This window comes from Salmo trutta, chromosome 19, assembly GCF_901001165.1.
Source record: "Salmo trutta chromosome 19, fSalTru1.1, whole genome shotgun sequence".
NCBI classification, from domain to species: Eukaryota; Metazoa; Chordata; class Actinopteri; order Salmoniformes; family Salmonidae; genus Salmo; species Salmo trutta.
The window spans coordinates 34025312-34043775 of record NC_042975.1 but is presented as its reverse complement, the minus strand read 5'-3'; the positions used below and the strand labels follow the sequence as shown (position 1 = coordinate 34043775).

Below are 18464 nucleotides of genomic sequence, written 5' to 3'. Positions count from 1 at the left end.
TTTTACGACAATAGTAGACTGCCATTCTCAAGTTAACCACTAGAGGACAGTATTCTCCCAGTCTTCAAATACAGTATGTCTGTCTGATAGGAGAGACTTCATAGACTTGTGGCATGTTTTATTTTACATCCAGTACAATACTTTTCACCTTAGCTTACGTTGGACTCATATGCCATCGAAATAAGGCAGGATTTACCAACCTGGAGTCTAGGTTATATGTAGATTTATCTTGATTTGTGATTGATACTATAAGGGCTATCTACATACAGTGCGTTCAGAAAGTATTCACACCTTGACTTTTTACACATTTTCTTGTGTTACAGCCTGCAATTAAAATGAATAAAAGTAGAGATTTTGTGTCACTGGCCTACATACACCATAATATGAAGGTGGAAGTATGTTTTTTAGAAACATTTACAAATGAATTACAAATTAAAAGCTAAAATGACTTGAGTCAATAAGTATTCAAACCATTTGTTATGGTAAGCTTAAATACGTTCAGGAGTAATAACTAGTCACATAATAAATTGCAATAAATGTGCTATAATAGTGTTTAACATTATTTTTGAATGACTACCTCATCTCTGTACCCCTCACATACAATTATCTGTAAGGTCCCTCAGTCAAGCAGTGAATTTCAAACACAGATTAATTTACAAAGACCAGGAAGGTTTTCCAATGACTCACAAAGAAGGGCACCTATTGGTAGCTGGCTAAAAAATAAAAAAAAGCTAAGATTGAATATCCCTTTGAGCATGGTGAAGTTATTAATTACACTTTGGATGACGTATCAATACACCCAGTCACTACAAAGACACAGGCGTCCTTCCTTACTCAGTAGTCAGAGAGGAAGGAAACCGCACATGGATTTCACAATGAGGTCAATGGTGACTTTAAAACAGTTACAGAGTTTAATGGCTGTGATAGGAGAAAACTGAGGATGGATCAACAAAATTGTAGTTACTCCACAATACTAACCTAAATGACAGAGGGAAAAGAAAGAAACTTGTACAGAATAAAAATATTCCAAAACATGCATCCTGTTTGAAATGAAGCACTAAAGTACAACTGCAAACAATGTGACAAAGCGTTATGTTTGGGGTAAATCCAACATAACACATCACTCAGTACCACTATTCATATAGTCAAGAATTTAATGTTCCTGAGTGGCCTAGTTACAGTTTTGACTTAAATTGGCTTGAAAATCTATGGCAAGACTTGAAAATGGCTGTCTAGCAATGATCAACAACCAATTTGACAGAGTTTGAAGAATGAAAAAAAAGAATGAACTTAAAATATTGTACAATTCAGGTGTGCAAAGCTCTTAGAGACAGCTGTAATCACTGCCAAAGGTGATTCTAACATGTATTGACTCAGGGGTGTGAATACTATTGTTAATAATTAGATATTTATGTATTTAATTTTCAAAACATTTGCTAAAATAAAAAAAAACACTTTGTAATTATGTGGTATTATGTGTAGATGGGTGAGACAAAAATCAATTTAATTAATTTTGAATTCAGGCTGTAACACATGTGGAAAAAGGGGTATGAATACTTTCTGAAGGCACTGTAGCACTTGCCTCTGGCCCCCTGCTAAGTTGTTTTCCCACAGCTCTACCTGCCCCAGACAAACAGGGTCATAGTTCAATACACCCTCCTGTTCTTACAATCCTCTGAATTATAAAACGGATTTAAAAACTTCTTCAACCAAAGCATCCAATAACTTAACTGGGAGGTGAACGATTAATTATACACTTTTGAGATTCTTTGACTGAATGACTTGAATCCCCTGAGGCTATCAGTATGATATAGACAGAGGGCCTGTTATAGTCAGTCATGTTCTCAGACGTGAGTGAATAGATAAGTAATTTCTCTTTTGGCGTCAGTGGACTTTATCCTGTCCTGCGGCGTGTTGTATGTGTGTGTGGAGGAATACGCTTCTAAGCATTTAGGCTGACTGACTACACACCATATCTCATTCTGTTTGCTTGATGAGGTAACACTGAACATGTTTGTGTGTTTGAGAGAGAGAGAGAGAGAGAGAACAGCAGGCTTCTGTAGTACTGTGCGCAAGCTTTGTCTTCGAGACAGTAACTGTAAGTTACTGTTTTGCTGTTCCTCACTAACTTAACAAGGACTTTTTGTCTAGGAATTATTATCCAAATGATATTTGTGTCTGTCGTAGTAATGCATGGTATATAGTTTGATAGGCTAGTGTGAGAGAAGATGTTTTGTGGTCAACAGAAAGAGACTACAGTAATCAGCACAACCTCAAAAGTCCAGGCTTTATTCTGCAAAAATGATTTTATTTGGCCCCCAAGTTCTGTGCAAAACTTATTATTTTCTTTTTTTGATTGTTGGACATAAGACTGAAAATGCCAGAAAATCAGCTCCAAGTGATTTTAATTGGGAAAATATGTTCCAAAGTATTCCCACGGATAATAGAGAGATATGTGTGATTGTATACAAATGTAAGCAAGGTTTGAAATGATTATGTTTTAGTCAAATATTATATTTGTTTGGGCAGTCAATTTGTAGTCTCCAAATGATTTGTAATTATGTTCCGGACCCCTGACCATCCGCTCAAGAGAAAATTGGCCAGTGGCTAAAATTAGCTGATGATCCCTGTAATATAATACAATTATAGAATATAAATTGATATAACAATATTGTCAGTAATACAAATATAAGTTACAATATTACAGCATGTCTTGGCTTTGCAAGTTATTTATCATCCCTGTTCCCTAAGGCTCTCTAGTGTCATAACCATATAATATAAGAATAAGTCCCTAACTGTAGAAAATACACTGATAATAAACCATTATGGTGATGGCACAGCTGGAAACTATCCCAGTGTGTGTGTGTATGTGTGTGTGTGTGTGTGCGCGCATGTGTTCATCAGACCATAGCAGTGCTCTCATGGCCAGCCTTCTGTTGCCCCAGCGAGGCTTGTAGTACTGTTGGAGAAAGATCCGTGGTCTCTTGGTAATACTCCCCCTTCCTCATCCCCTTTTGGCAACGGTAGCAGTGCAATGGCAGTACAGGGGCGTATGGTCGTATATTTGGGGGTCATTTCCCCCCTCCTCCTCCTGTAGTGATGTTCGCGGTGGTGTTGGCCCAGGAGGGGAAGATGTCCAGGTTGAACATGGCTCTACCCCAGCTGTTAATGGCCAGAGTGATGCACAGGATCCCGATGATGTTCATCACTACACCCGTTTTAGCCTGTAGGAGAGAGAGGGGGTTAGAGTTGAGGTGGTGGTAGGTTGAGGGGATGGAGGTGAGGGGGGATGAATAAGGTGTGAGGAGGAGGTTTAGGTTTTGGGTTGGGTGGCAGGGTGAAATATATATGCATTTTTTATTTTATTTATTTCACCTTTATTTAACCAGGTAGGCTACATTTACATTTTACATTTAAGTCATTTAGCAGACGCTCTTATCCAGAGCGACTTACAAGGCTAGTTGAGAACAAGTTCTCACTTACAACTGTGACCTGGCCAAGATAAAGCAAAGCAAAGCAGTGCGACACAAACAACAACACAGAGTTACACATAAACAAACATAGTCAATAACACAGTAGAGGAAAAAAAAGTATATATACAATGTGTGCAAATGAGGTAGGATAAGGGAGGTAAGGCAATAAATAGGCCATAGTGGTGAAATAATTACAATTTAGCAATTAAACACTGGTGTGATAGATGTGCAGAAGATGAATGTGCAAGAGATACTGGGGTGCAAAGGAGCAAAAAATCAATAACAATATGGGGATGAGGTAGTTGGATGGGCCATTTACAGGTGGGCTATGTACAGGTGCAGTGATCTGTGAGCTGCTCTGACAGGGGGTGACCAGTGAAATATAACTGCTGGAGCGTGTGCTACGGGTGGGTGCTGCTATGGTGACCAGTGAGCTGAGATAAGGCGGGGCTTTACCTAGCAAAGACTTATAGATGACCTGGAGCCAGTGGGTTTGGCAACGAATATGAAGCGAGGGCCAGCCAACGAGAGCATACAGATCGCAGTGGTGGGTAGTGTATAGGGCTTTGGTGACAAAACGGATGGCACTGTGGTAGACTGCATCCAATTTGCTGAGTAGAGTGTTGGAGGCTATTCTGTAAATGACATCGCCGAAGTCGAGGATCGGTAGGATGGTCAGTTTTACGAGGGTATGTTTGGCAGCATGAGTGAAGGATGTTTTGTTGCGAAATAGGAAGCTGATTCTAGATTTAATTTTGAATTGGAGATGCTTAATGTGAGTCTGGAAGGAGAGTTTACAGTCTAACCAGACACCTAGGTATTTGTAGTTGTCCACATATTCTAAGTCAGAACCGTCCAGAGTAGGGATGCTGGACCGGCGGGCAGGATGGTTGAAGAGCATGCATTTAGTTTTACTTGCATTTAAGAGCAGTTGGAGGTCACTGAAGGAGAGTTGTATGGCATTGAAGCTCGTCTGGAGGTTTGTTAACACAGTGTCCAAAGAAGGGGCGGCAGGGTAGCCTAGTGGTTAGAGCGTTGGGCTAGTAACCGAAAGGTTGCAAGTTTGAATCCCCGAGCTGACAAGGTACAAATCTGTCGTTCTGCCCCTGAACAAGGCAGTTAACCCACTGTTCCTAGGCCATCATTGAAAATAAGAATTTGTTCTTAACTGACTAGTTAAATAAAGGTAAATAAAAAAAGGGCCAGATGTATACAGAATGGTGTCGTCTGCGTAGAGGTGGATCAGAGAATCACCAGCAGCAAGAGCGACATCATTGATGTATACAGAGAAAAGAGTCGGCCAGAGAATTGAACCCTGTGGCACCCCCATAGAAACTGCCAGAGGTCCGGACAACAGGCCCTCCGATTTGACACTCTGAACTCTGTCTGAGAAGTACAGTAGGTACCTATGGTAGCCTATCTCTCACCATGTCTGACACCTTCAGGTATCCATAAGAGAACACGATGGCATTAGGAGGCGTGGCCACAGGCAGCATGAAGGCAAAGGATGCACTGAGGGTGCAGGGTACCATCACATACAGCGGGTTCAACCCTATGGACTGGGACTGCAATAGAACACACACATATTAAACAACACACACTCGCGCATACGTGGATAGGATGAATAATGTGGATAGGATGAATATGAGTGTGTAAGAGTGTGTATGCATGTGGCTCTGTGTGCTGGATCAGTTATCAAAGCTTCTCTTCACTGGATCAACAGAGCTGAGAGCTCTACACAGCGCTGCTACAGTCTCACTGTCTGCTCTCTAATGTGACCTATTAGAGAGAGAGTCTCTATGTGTGTGAGAACCTCTTAAGTGATAGGCCTGGCTCAGCTCTATTCAGTACATTCCAATTTTATCAAGAGGAAACTTGATCCCAGAATGAGGGCGCAGAGGGAGTGTCTGTGTGAGAGAGTGGGAGAAAGAGAGACTGTGTGTGTGTACCATTGAGGCGAGGATGGGCAGGAAGAGTGTAGCGGTAGCCACGTTGCTGGCACACTCAGTGAAGGTGGCGATGAGGAGACAGAGGATGACAGCGATGGCCCAGGGAGGGACGGAGCTGAGAGGCATCATCTGATCACCCAGCCACCGCGACAGACCAGACACCTAGATGGATACACACACACATATTGAAGCGCACACACACACACACACACACACACACACACACACACACACACACACACACACACACACACACACCTCGCTGCCCTTAGCCAGTGCGAAGCCTCCTCCTAGCAGCAGTACAATGCTCCAGGGCATCTTCCTCTGGGTGACCTGCCAGGTCAACAGGGCAGGGGCGGGGCCACGGGGGGGCTGGGGCTCTGACGGGAGGGGGCACACACGTCAAGAATTGTCTACAGCAGGGGTTCAAACTTTTTGGCCCCAGACCCCATTTTGATATCTGAAAATTCTCGCATCCCAAACCATGTGAAAAAAGAAATATAGTTAACAACCAATGTTTACTTTTTTATTTGCAGCTATGGCAGTCGATTGAATATTAGTCTGACATAATGTATCTTATCCCACCACTAATGAGATGGGTGTGCTTGATGCATGTTGCGTCGGAGCTTCTCAAAATCTGGGTTGACTGTGCACACCTTGTCTCTGCTGCCATATCTGGTTTTAATGCAGACGAGAGCACTGAATCTGGCTTCACATAGATATAGCCTACTATGAGTTTTTGGTGCTTTCAAGGTCAAATCATGATGTCAGTGATCTAAAGGTCGGAAAGTCAGAGCTCTAGAAAGAGTTTCAATAAGGATTTTCACAGTCGGAGCTCATGTCTTTCCGAGTTCCCAGTTGTCTTGAACATACTGATGTCGGGAAGGTGGTGATTTCCGAGTTTCCAGTTGTTTTGAACACAGCATTAATGCTCAGAGAAAAAAAGCAAGGTATTCCCTTTGAGTCAGGAACCAAAACTCCTGTGTTGTGACCCGTGAATGCATTCGGTCACATGACAACTCGATAATTTGTATGATTTCACTTACCGGCATGCCAACTGAGCCAGGATCACAGTCAAACGGATTGGGAAGTAGGTCCCAAAGTGCTTTTCCAAGCGTTGGAGGTGAGCAGTCATCACTCTTGTGGAACACTTACTGATGCTGTTTTCTGTTCTTTTCTTTTCATTAGACAGAAAAATCAACCAAACGCTACCATAAAGGTCTGATTGGTGGAGTGCTGCAGAGATGGTTGTCCTCGAAAGTCTCCCATCTCCACAGAGGAACACTAGAGCTCTGTCAGAGTGACCATCGGGTTCTTGGTCACCTCCTTGACCAAGGCCCTTCTCCCCCAATTGCTCAGTTTGGCCGGCTCTAGGAAGAGTCTTGGTGGTTCCAAACTTCTCCCATTTAAGAATGATTGAGGGCACTGTGTTCTTGGGGACCTTCAATGCTGCAGAAATGTTTTGGTACCCTTCCCCAGATATGTGCCTCGACACAATCCTGTCTCGGAGCTCTACGGACAATTCCTTTGACCTCATGGCTTGGTTTTTGCTGTGACATGCACTGTCAACTGTGGGACCTTATATAGACAGGTGAGTGCCTTTCCAAATCGAGCCCAATCAATCAATTTTACCACAGGTGGACTCCAGTCAAGTTGTAGGAACATCTCAAGGATGATCAATGGAAACAGGAAGTACCTGAGTTCAATTTCGAGTCTCATAGCAAAGGGTCTGAATACTAATGTAAATAAGGTATTTCTGTTTTTTACTTGTTATACAGTTGACATTTTTTAGAAAAACCTGTCTTTGCTTTGTCATCATGGGGTATTGTGTGTAGATTACTGAGGATTTGTATTTATTTTATCCATTTCAGAATTTGGCTGTAACAGGACAACATTTTTAAGAAGTCAAGGGGTTTGAATACTTTCTGAAGGCACTGTATACTCTTTTGCCGCCAGTTGCTCTCGGTGTATCATACAATGCGTCTATATGGCAGAGGGAGACACATTCATAACTAGAGTACAGAGGTCTGCCTACCGTGCCGCCATAGATGGAGCCTCATCTGTGCAAAAGCCCACCATTCAATCCCATGGAATCTGTTTTTCATCAATATAGCTGCGCAGCACACTGAACATCCCCGTGCCGTTTCATGCTTGGGAATCGTGAGATAGAACAATATGTCCTGACATGTAGCAAACAAAAGTCAATGCATCTCGGTCGTCACAGCTAACGTCCATTTGGAGACCATAAGCTGGGGAGTCGTTCAGTCAGAGCATTCATTTTTGGTTTAACAGTGTTATCTGACAAAGGTATTGATGTGAGTTTTGGTGCCTCCCCACACATTGTTTTCACCATATCAATTGCGGCCAGTAATATCAAAGTCTCTGCAATAGTGTGTGGTGTCATAGCGTAGCGGACCTAGCCATTCACCGTAGGAAGGATTCAAGTGCAACGGTCAAGTGCGACCTTTTCCCATGATTTAAGGGCTCGCTCTCGTTGAATTGTATATTTTTTCTTCAGGATTTTGGAAATTCTCCCGCGACCCCATTTTCATATCAGGAGCCCTAGTTTGGGAACCACTGGTCTACAGTGTATGTGTGTTATGTGTGTGTGTGTGTTTATGAATGCGTGTGTGTGTGTATCACCTGTGTCAAATCTCTGTGTTCTCCAGAAGCAGAGGTAGCGGGGGGCCTCAGAGGGCAAGACGAACAGCAGCATGGCAACAAACACTGCCACTGTGGCATCAGTTACAAACCTGGAGGGGGACAGGGTTTAGGAGAGGATGGTTAGTGGTTAGGTGTTAGACTGTGTGGGGTTAGGGGGCAGCAGGGTAGGGGTATACAGGGGTTAGGAGTTGGGAAAAGGTGCAGAGGGAGGCCAGGGAGGGGCCCTCCAATCCTTTTTTGAACACTAACTAATTCTTACCCAATGGCAATGTGATGACGGAGGTGATTGACGTAAAGGACAGAGCATGTTTGATGACCTTAGCCCCAGTTTGATCCAGGATTCTGTTAGAATCAATGCCTGTTTCCATGGTGATGTGCCCATTCATAAATTGACAGACGTCACATATGCCCTATGTGTTAGGCAGGTCACATGACCAGATAAGAGAGAAGGGCATTTCCATGTAAAAGGACCCATGAGCACCAACATGTAAAGTTCATAGGAGCATGTCACATTGCGTGTCAAATGAAAGCTAAGAGTATATTTTTGAGAAATTTAGGCATATATACATTTTATACTACCTATCCTGTTCAGCTCATAACAGATTTGTTTTATCTTTCTGTCGTCTGGTGGTCAAAGCAAGACTATGAAAACAGTCTCGACAACCCCTCCCCCCTCTCACTCTCTGTTTCTCTGCCGTTCTCTCTCTCTCTCTCTCTCTCTCTCTCTCTCTCTCTCTCTCCAGGTAATGCGACCTCTCCTGGCTCTTACTGACACCTACCATGACACCCTACCACTTACCCTATTTCCATTTACTTTATCAAGCATCCTCACCCATTGAGCACCGACCGACACCCAACGTTCATGGATGTTGAGAAGTAGTTGAAATTTGGTCAGTCTTCCCTGTCTGGACCAGATCTGAACCAATTATAGAATTCTAGAGAAAAGTACTATATACTACAGTAGAGCACACAAGTGTAGAGTACAGTATAATGTACTGTTCGACTCTACTGTGTTGTACTGCAATATCCAAACTGGTGAAACAGATGTTTAGATTGTTTCAGGATTTGGTCTGGTCCAACCAAATGTGGTCTTGTTTGGGGGCGGAGCTCATTACAATCAAAGCCAGTGTGTAGAATAATAGGGAAAGGGGATACCTAGTCAGTTGTACAACTGAATGCATTCAACTGAAATGTGTCTTCCTCATTTAACCTCATTCCTCATTTGACATCCACATCTTTGGTGCCCGGGGAACAGTGGGTTAACTGCCTTGCTCAGGGGAAGAACGACAGATTTTTACCTAGTCAGCTTGGGGATTCGATCCAGCAGCCTTTCGGTTACTGGCCCAACACTTTAACCACTAGGCTACCTATTTTTATTTATTTAAACATTTTACCTTTATTTAACTAGGCAAGTCAGTAATACCCAAATATGCCAAAAAATTATATAATTATATCCATAATTATGAATTCCTGTATAGTACAGATCATGGGCCCATGATGTAATTCCGTTACTGAAATTTCGTCACCTACCATTTTATTAATTTTTTTACTCAACGTGTCATGTCATAGCTGACACCCCCTTCTTTCTGCAGAAGTCTTTGAATCTTAATTCAGAGCAGACATTTAAAGGGGCAATATACAGAAATCGCTCCGTCATTTCTCAGTTTATTTGACAAAACAAGCAATGTATTGTATAGAGAATCATTGTACCATCTAAACCGCTGTGAAATATATTTTCAATAACCAAAAATACTGTATTTTCAACTTTTTGAAGTTGGTGTACAAAAGCGAACATAAAAGACACAAAAATTCAACTTAAGAACGGGAAGCATAGAAGTAGCACACATAGAACAGATCTACCGCTTCTTAGACTTCCTTTCAATGAGATTGACAAATCTATCTCACATTCTATGTGAATTTGGTGGGATCGCTCAAAACGTTTTTGGAAATGGTGGTCGCATAAAAAACTGAGGGAGAGTTTAGCGTAATTCTGTTACCAAACTTTGCATCTGCACAGGTCTTCCAGTAAATTGTTTTTTTGTGACATTTTCTGTGTAAATTGTACAAAGTAGTCTTTGAAATCAATTATTCTTGTTTGGCATACATTTCAAAGTTAATCTGAGTCAAAGCGTAATTCCGTTATCGTGGAATTGCCCAGAATGTAGTGTGTGCCTCTCCTGCCCATCGATCTGTTTGTCATAAAGAATTGTGCTTTTGTCTCTCATTCACTCCAGTGAGATCACGTTTCCTGGACTCTGTGTGCTGGTTACAGCGTATGTGTGTGCAGGTGAGAGTGTGTGTACGTGTATACGTGTGTGTTCCTGTGTGTCAAAGTTCAGAACACGTGTATTGATGCAACACAGATGGTTTACTCTCTGAATGACATATTTTGTCCATCTGTGTTTGTTTTATCCTGTTCCCCGTGTCCTGACATTTGGTCTAATGGAAGGTTCTGGGACTAAAGACAACTCAGGTCACCTATCCAGATCAGGCTTGTGTTACTGTTCATGTTTCTGCATATTTCCACCTGCTAGTGTGTGTCTGTGTGGTTGAGTGTGTATGGTGTGTACAGTATTTCACTGTGGCGTGTGTTACATACGGTGCTTTGGCATTGAAGACATGGGTTGCCCATCCATCGATGAAGCCTGGGCTTCGTGTGAACCAAAGCACCACCAGCAGGATGAAGAGCCCCAGGACACTCAGCTCTCCATAAGACATGGGCCCCAGACGACGATGCTCCTCACGGATCAAATCATATGCCGCAAACTCCTTCTCTGACTGCACAGCACCACAGCCCCACGTACGCTTCAGACTGGAGAGGAGGAGTGGGAGACAGGGAGACAGGGGTGAGAGAAATTAGTGGGGGAGCAAAAGAGAAAGGGGTGAGAGAAAGAGGCTGAGTGAGAGAGAGAGAGATTATTTACAATAATAGGTCAGATAAGAAGCAGACTGAGTGAGAGAGACATTACCCCTATTTGGCCTATGCAAACCTTTACAGATATCATGTCATGGTTGAACTGAGAGGGAGGAGAGAGTAGAGTTAAAATAATGCACTGTGATGCTCTGGCCAGGTCACTCACTTGAAGCCGATGAAGACGAGCTGGAGCCAGAGCCAGGCCAGCGTCAGCATCAGAAGCATGGTGGGGAAGGCAAAGGCGAACCATGAGGCAAAGTTAATGACGTCACCGTTCTGAGGGAAGAGTCTGACAGTGGGCTTCTATTAACAACATAACTGCTCAACAATGTAAAACATCAAACGTCAGTTGATCAACACGATGTTCAGACCCCCATATCTATGTTTATAGCGACGGGATAAACTGTACATAAACTAACATGTGTGTGTCTGTGCGTGGTACATACTGGCTCATCTGCCCTGTGAGGACGAGGTTGGGTCCGGTGCCAGTTAGAGTGGCAGTGCCGCCAATGCTGGCAGCGTAACACACACACAACGTCAGGCCTTTACACATCTTCACCCTCTCCTTCTCCTCCTCTTCCTCCCCAACCTGCTCCTCTGCTTCAGTCCCTGCCTTCAAGACCATGGACACCATCACTGGATACAGAGAGGAAGGAGGAGAAAATAGCACTATATATTAGAGAAGTTTGGGAATCAGGACTACCAAGAGGTCACGGCCAAAGTTGTTAACTAGGCAGGCTATAGTTTTCCTGTTGCCTATAGACATTTAGCCTATGTCTATAATTGTCTGAAATCGCCATTTAACTGTGTTATGGTGTGTTGGTGAAAAAGCTGTGCTCCAGCCTCACCCAGACCCCAGCCCCCTGCCCTGGCCTCTGCCCCCAGCCCAGTGCCCTGCACCTCACCTGGCTTTCCATCAGTCAGAGAGTTGTCCTGAGGAACTGGTTTGTCTGGGGAGTCCAGTTGATCTTTTGAGGCTAGTTTCTCCAGTGGGATGTGATTGTCCTGGATCATAAGTGTGTCCTGTGAGGTCGAACTGTTCTCCAGTTTTTCCTCAGGAGTCGTACCATTCTCCTGGCTCTGAAGGGTGGGCAGGGGGTTCTCCCCCTTTTGTGGGCTGTTGAGCTGCTCCAGGACGGCCTGGACAATGGGGACCATCATAGCTGTGGTGGCTGTGTTACTGATCCACATGGACAGGAAGGCTGTCACACCCATGAATCCTAGCATCAGACTGGTGGGGACAGCGGAGGAGGGGAGGGTGTATCAGAGTCAGAAAAGAAAATAGGAAGTGGAGAAGGAGGAAAGCATGCTAGGCTTTAGCTCAGTGGGCTGACAATCTTGATTTGATACTTGAACAACTGATAGACAGACACCTGTGATTTGCTACTCACAGGGCAGGCCGCACCCCCACAACGAGTAGAACTCTGAGGGCGATGCGCTTGTGAAGATTCCACGTCTCCACGGCAACAGCCATCATTAGCCCGCCAACAAACAGCATGTTGGTGTCCTTCAGGTACTGCATACACACCTGATACACACACGTGAGAGATTGTCTTTGAGTGTGAGCATGTGTGTTTGTGTGTGTGCACGTGTGTGAGGGAAGCGTACCTGCTTGGACTCCATGATGCCAAACAGAGGGAAGAGGACAGCGGGCAGGAGAGCAGTCACAGCCAGCGGCAGTACCTCAGTACACCAGTACACTGCCATCAGGGCTATCACATAGGCACAGCCTGCCTCCTGCAGCACACACATTTACAATACTTGATTTAGATCCATATAGATGTACAGAGAACCCAAATATTCTAGAGGTCAAAAGGACAAACACCCACACACACACAAAATAACTAAAGCACATGAAAACACAGTGTTCTGTGTGTCTGGTAGTGCCATTGTATCAATATTGATCTGTGATGTGAATTTGTGAATCTCAAGTAATGTAAACTTGAACTTCAACACCCTATGGTGTGATGAGGAAATGTTTCCTTAGTCTTCAATGCCCTGGCACTGAAACACTGAGCTTACAAGAATATAAGACCTCCTGGGGCAGGTTAGGCTTTATGTCACTCTCACAAGAGTAGATTACTAAGTAGGCCTAATACCTACTGTCTGTCAGCACAGCAGGAGAAATGGTCAGGTGACAATAACACACTCTCTCCGAAACCAAAAGTCTTTGCTATGTGTATTTTTCTGATATATTAATATTTATATTTAAAGGGTCCAGCTGGGCCTTCTACTTTAGTTACATAGGGATGGCACATGCTGTGGAGACCCCTGAGATCCAGTTGCCAGGGTTACCCGGTCAATCAGTGTGGGATCTGGGATGTTTTTTCAGATTCTACATATCTCTATGGATACTTCTGGGAATCACCGACTATATCAACACTGACGGATAGTTAACATGGTTCATCAGCACTGGATACAGAAATGGTCAGATTAATACTGCAATTGAGAAAATTCTAAACAAAATGAGACATGATCTTTTTCAAGGTAAGTCTCGCAAAATTAAGCATTCTTGCGTTCTAACTACCTGCTATTCAAAATGCTCTGAACAAATTAAGGGAATCGTTCACAAACATTGGCACATTCTAAGAGCCGATGATAGTATCGGTAATGTGTTTTCTGACCCTCCCTTGGTCGTATTCTCGCGGGGCAGAAACCTCAGAGATCAATTGGTAAACTCTGATTTACCACCCCAAGATATCCCTGCACAACGTCTATTTGCGCCCCTATTGTAATGGCTGTGCTCAATGCAATGGCACATATAAATGTAGATCCTTCAAACACCCCCAAACAGGGAAACAGATCCCAATCAAAGGTGGTATAACGTGCTCCACTAAGGCAGTTATGTATCTTATAACTTTTCCTTGAGGTAAAAATGATGTGGGTAAAACAAAGCGTGAATTAAAAGTACGTATCTCAGAGCATCGTAGCACCATTAGGTGCAAAAACTTACCCAGTTGCGGCCCACTTTTTGGAAGCAAACCACTCGATTTCGTCTCTACATTATATCAGCATCGAACATGTCACCCTCCCTCGGAGACGGGATGACCTCGACAATGTATTGTTAAAACGAGAGGCTGCCTGGATCTTTAATTTAAAGACACTTGCTCCCTTCGGTCTCAATGTAGACTTTGATTTGAAGCCATTCTTGTGATTATTGTGATTTTGCTGTTGTAAATGTTTGTAGGCTTATGCAGCCAAATAGTATCTATGATCGTACGCTATCCATTTATGTTTTTTGTATGCTATTTTAATATATGAGAATTAACCAATGATATCAGGCCACACCCGGCCATGATTACAGACACCTGTGTGTGTCTTTTGACACTATATAAATGAGTCATCCTGCAGTGTTTGTCATTATACCCTGATGAAGACAGCTTGTCTGTTGAAAAGTTGGACATCACATTTTTGCATCTGATGCCTAGGATGTGCTGCTCTCCTTCATTTTTTTAAGAATTCCACTCCGCTAGCCAGCACCTCGCCTAAATAGGTGTGCGTTTCTTTCGTGTTTAGGTTTTAGTATTTTAACCTGTGTGTCATGTCTGGTGGGGATAGACAAAAATCAATATGGGCACGATGTCGCACGAGGAGGCACACAGACGCAAGCGCGGAGCCGGTTGGGTCATCATGTTATAGAGCGAAATTTCCAGAATACAACGAAGTTCACCTCGTACAAGACCGAGTCAATGGCTATGGAGAAGTCGCAATCAAACAGCGGTGACCGCGAGGCGCCGGTGAGACACCTTGAATGGAGAGTGAACTGTGCTGCCTGCCACCAGAGGACCTGCTCATCTCCCGTTGTTGACAAACCCCCTCCCTCTGCTCAAGCTATGTGGATCCCTCTTGACGGTCTCCGAATCTTTTGGAGACTTGAAACACCCAAAACGTTCAACTCTAGGTGACAATTGTTGTAGTCCAGACCTACTGTCTGTTCTGTAACTACATCTTTCATTTGATTGTTTATTTTTATTTTCAAGAATTTGAGATTATTTCTGTAATGAAAAGCGCTATAAAAGCTGAATAAATTATAATTGTTATTATTATGAGTCTGAAGAAAATGCTTGCAGTTTTAAAGCAAATTTCCTGTAATAAAAAAAATCTTGTTTTTTGACGTGTTTATATGCTATCGGGAGCCCGACCGCCGAGGGGGACCTCAATGCCCCCACCCCTTGGGTGCTACGCCAGTGTGTGCGTGGGGAAATTAGAACTATAGCAATACATGTTTACGCCAAAATCATCATGGGTCATGTGCACAAAATAATTCTGATTGAATTTATGAAATATCTAACAAGATGATAAACTACTAGTAGGCTGCTAGTGAAATATTTTAAATCATCATTCAGCCTACTCTTTGTGTAGAAAGCAGAAAGAGTAGGCCTAGATCGGGTCAAGAGGAGGTAGGGACCCCTGGAATAAGTCTATTCGACAGCTTCGGCGCATACCGTGGTTCCGATCAGCAGAGGTAGTGGGAGGAGGAGGAACGGTGTGCAGAACAGAATCACCCCATCCTTGAACATCATCGCCTGGAGCGAGGACACCATCCTCTCCCGGTCAGAGAATAGAGAATTACAGTTGCGCACGTCTGGACTCCGGGAAGAAAGCAAAAATGATGAGGGAAAGGGTGAGCGAACTCAGATACCTCCAGCTTTACACTGGGTACAGGACTGCACATGACATCTTTCTCTCTCTCGCTCCCTCTCTCTCTCTGTGTGTTTGTGTGAGACAGAGAGTCAACACTTTTGTGTGGCATTCATACTTAAATATTAACTTTTCTAATGCCTTTACTCACACACTGTAGTCCTGGTGCAAGTTTATCTTAAACTCTTAGAAAAATAAATGTTTGAAAGTCATATTGTGCACTTAACTTTTTTAAACTTCATTTACATTTTTAAAGATTGAATTTGAATCTGTTCATTGATGCAGCTTTGTTAGGATTTATCACAATTGGTGAATTTCTCACAAGAACGTGACATGTTAAGACTAGGAGGCAGTGATTTGACATTATTAGCAGGCAGTGATTTGTTTTGGACACCCATGTAATTCAAATCCTGTCATATCACATTGGAGTTTGGAGGGCAGGGCGAGAGAGAGCGAGAGAAGGTAGAAACTGAGCAACATAAGGGGACAGATAGATGGGATTTCCTTGGAACAGCAGTGGGTGCTGGCAAACCAACCTTTCTTTGGGAGTAAAGTTACATTCCCCATAACACACACACACATACACACGCGCACACACACACAGTGTGCTACAGCTGCACCATTGAGAGCATCTTGACTGGTTGCATCACCACCTGGTATGGCAACTGCTTGGCATCCAACTGTAAGGTAGTGTTAGATGAAGGCCCTAAAAATTGTTAGACTGCAGCCAGCCAAGTCATAGACAGTTCTCTCTGCTACTGCATGGCAAGGGGTACTAGTGCACCAAGTCTGGAACCAACAGGACCCTGAACAGCTTCTACCCCCAAGCTATAAGACTGCTTAATAGTTAACTAAATAGCTACCTATCTGTATTTACCAGCTGCATTTACCAACTCTTTTGGCGCACCACATAAGCTGCTGTTACTACTTATCTATCCTGTTGCCTAGTCACATTACCCCTACCTATATGTACATATCTACCTACCCTGCACATCGACTCGGTACTGGTAACCCCTGTATATATCCAAGTTATTGTTACTCACTGTGTATTTTTTCCTTGTGTTATTATTTTTCTATTTTCTCTCTGTATTGTTGGGAAGGGCCTGTAAGTAAGCATTACACTGTTAGTCTACACCTGTTGTTTACCAAGCATGTGACACATACAATTTGATTGATTGATTGACACACATCAGACCGGGGTTCAAATGTGTATTTGATTATTTTAAAATAATATGTCCCGTATCAAATAATATCCTCCAAATAGCCAACTATTTGAAAGTATTTTGAAATACTTATTTCAAATACTATTTTCAAATACCTGCATGAGTCAGTATAATTTAGTATTTTGAAATACATGCCAGTACTTTCTAAGTGTATTTCCAAATACATTCCAATATTCAACTACTAAAATATCTGAATGCTTACTTTGAAATGTATATGAAAGTAATTGAGATATTTTAAATATAATTTGAACTCCCGTCTGACACACACACAGACACACACACACACACACACACACACACACACACACACACACACACACACACACACACACACACACAAACAATTTGACTTCAGATCCTACACTGCCACCGTATGGCAATTTTTTTCTTTACTTACACTCAGTCCTTAACATGATACCTCCCTTCAAATAGCCCAGATGTTCTGAGAAATTAGAGTTAAAACACAGAAATGCACAAATATGAAATCTGATTATTTTGCTTAAATTTGATTGGAACATGGAGGACCACTTGCAGGTCATTCTTCATACAAAATATGTGGGGGCCAATCATCTTCCTTTCCCGCGTTTCATGACCAGGGTTTACATGTGGAAAAGGCTACATCCAGGCTACTTGTTCTGTGCAGCCAGCTATTGACCGCAAGTAAAGGTCAAAAATCAGTTATGCAGACAGTCTATGCTTCTCCTACCTGTATACATAACACAATCCATCGGCTCGTGAGGTAAGGTGGAGGTTGTGAATGGGGTCCTTTTATGCCTCCCTAATGGGAGGCAGTAAACAAACAGTCACCGCAAAACACCCCAAAGGGGCTGAGCAGGTGATGCCCTGATTCACAGGTGCATTGTGGGTTTGCAATAGTAGTGCCAAGTTCTTGCATTGGCGTAGGGCTGGAATGGGGGCAGTCCATGCAAGAAAAACAATATCCCCCACCGCCTACTCTATTTTACCTAAAGGGATAGAGGAAAAAATTAGGCCCAAAATCATGTTATATCAACTCTGATTCATATAGAAACATTTTACAGTGCTTATTCTGGGTTTCCTCCATTACGGCCAATAGAGGGAGCCACAGTGCTGTAATGCTAAAGGTCATACGTGTTAATGTTGTAACATATCAGCTGTCATGGTCACAGCCACTTCAGTGAGCAGATATTTGAAAGTTGACGCTATCGTAGAGCTACCTGTGAAGGTTTCCAAACTCTTTCTAGGAAAATGTGTTTGTAGGTCAGCAAAAATAATATCACAATCCAAACGGCAACCCCATCCTCCTCTGAAAAAATAGAAAAACATAGAGGTCCTTACTAGACGGTAGATATTAAGATTCTGATGGACATTTAAAAATGACATATTTCATCCTCCCTAAGGGAAACCACAGATCTGATGAGAGCAGAAAGGTGAACATATTGTGCTACTGGCAACTTTTACATTTATTACACCTGTTAAATGTTTCAGATGAGTGACATTTCTATGGAATGAGGGGAGAAAGGCTCTTATAAAGGCAGGTTTGACCTGTGGGTCACATATCTACATATTTACATTTTCTGGTTGTGTAGTGGCTCTGCTGAATCAATTCAGAGTTGAACAT

At 42.9% G+C, this 18464-nt stretch overlaps 1 protein-coding gene across 1 annotated transcript; it reads right to left on the bottom strand.

Moving 5' to 3' along the window:
* Positions 1-2407: 2407 nt before the first annotated feature.
* On the bottom strand, positions 2408-15717 carry LOC115154390 (solute carrier family 13 member 5). Its single transcript, XM_029700569.1, has 12 exons — positions 15446-15717; positions 12609-12737; positions 12392-12528; positions 11906-12231; positions 11447-11636; positions 11167-11289; positions 10686-10898; positions 8066-8175; positions 5681-5802; positions 5423-5584; positions 4901-5038; positions 2408-3224 (listed from the first exon to the last, which is right to left on the bottom strand). Exons 1-12 carry the CDS (start codon positions 15542-15544, stop codon positions 3072-3074), a joined length of 1902 nt encoding a protein of 633 aa, XP_029556429.1. The 5' UTR covers positions 15545-15717; the 3' UTR covers positions 2408-3071.
* Positions 15718-18464: the final 2747 nt, after the last annotated feature.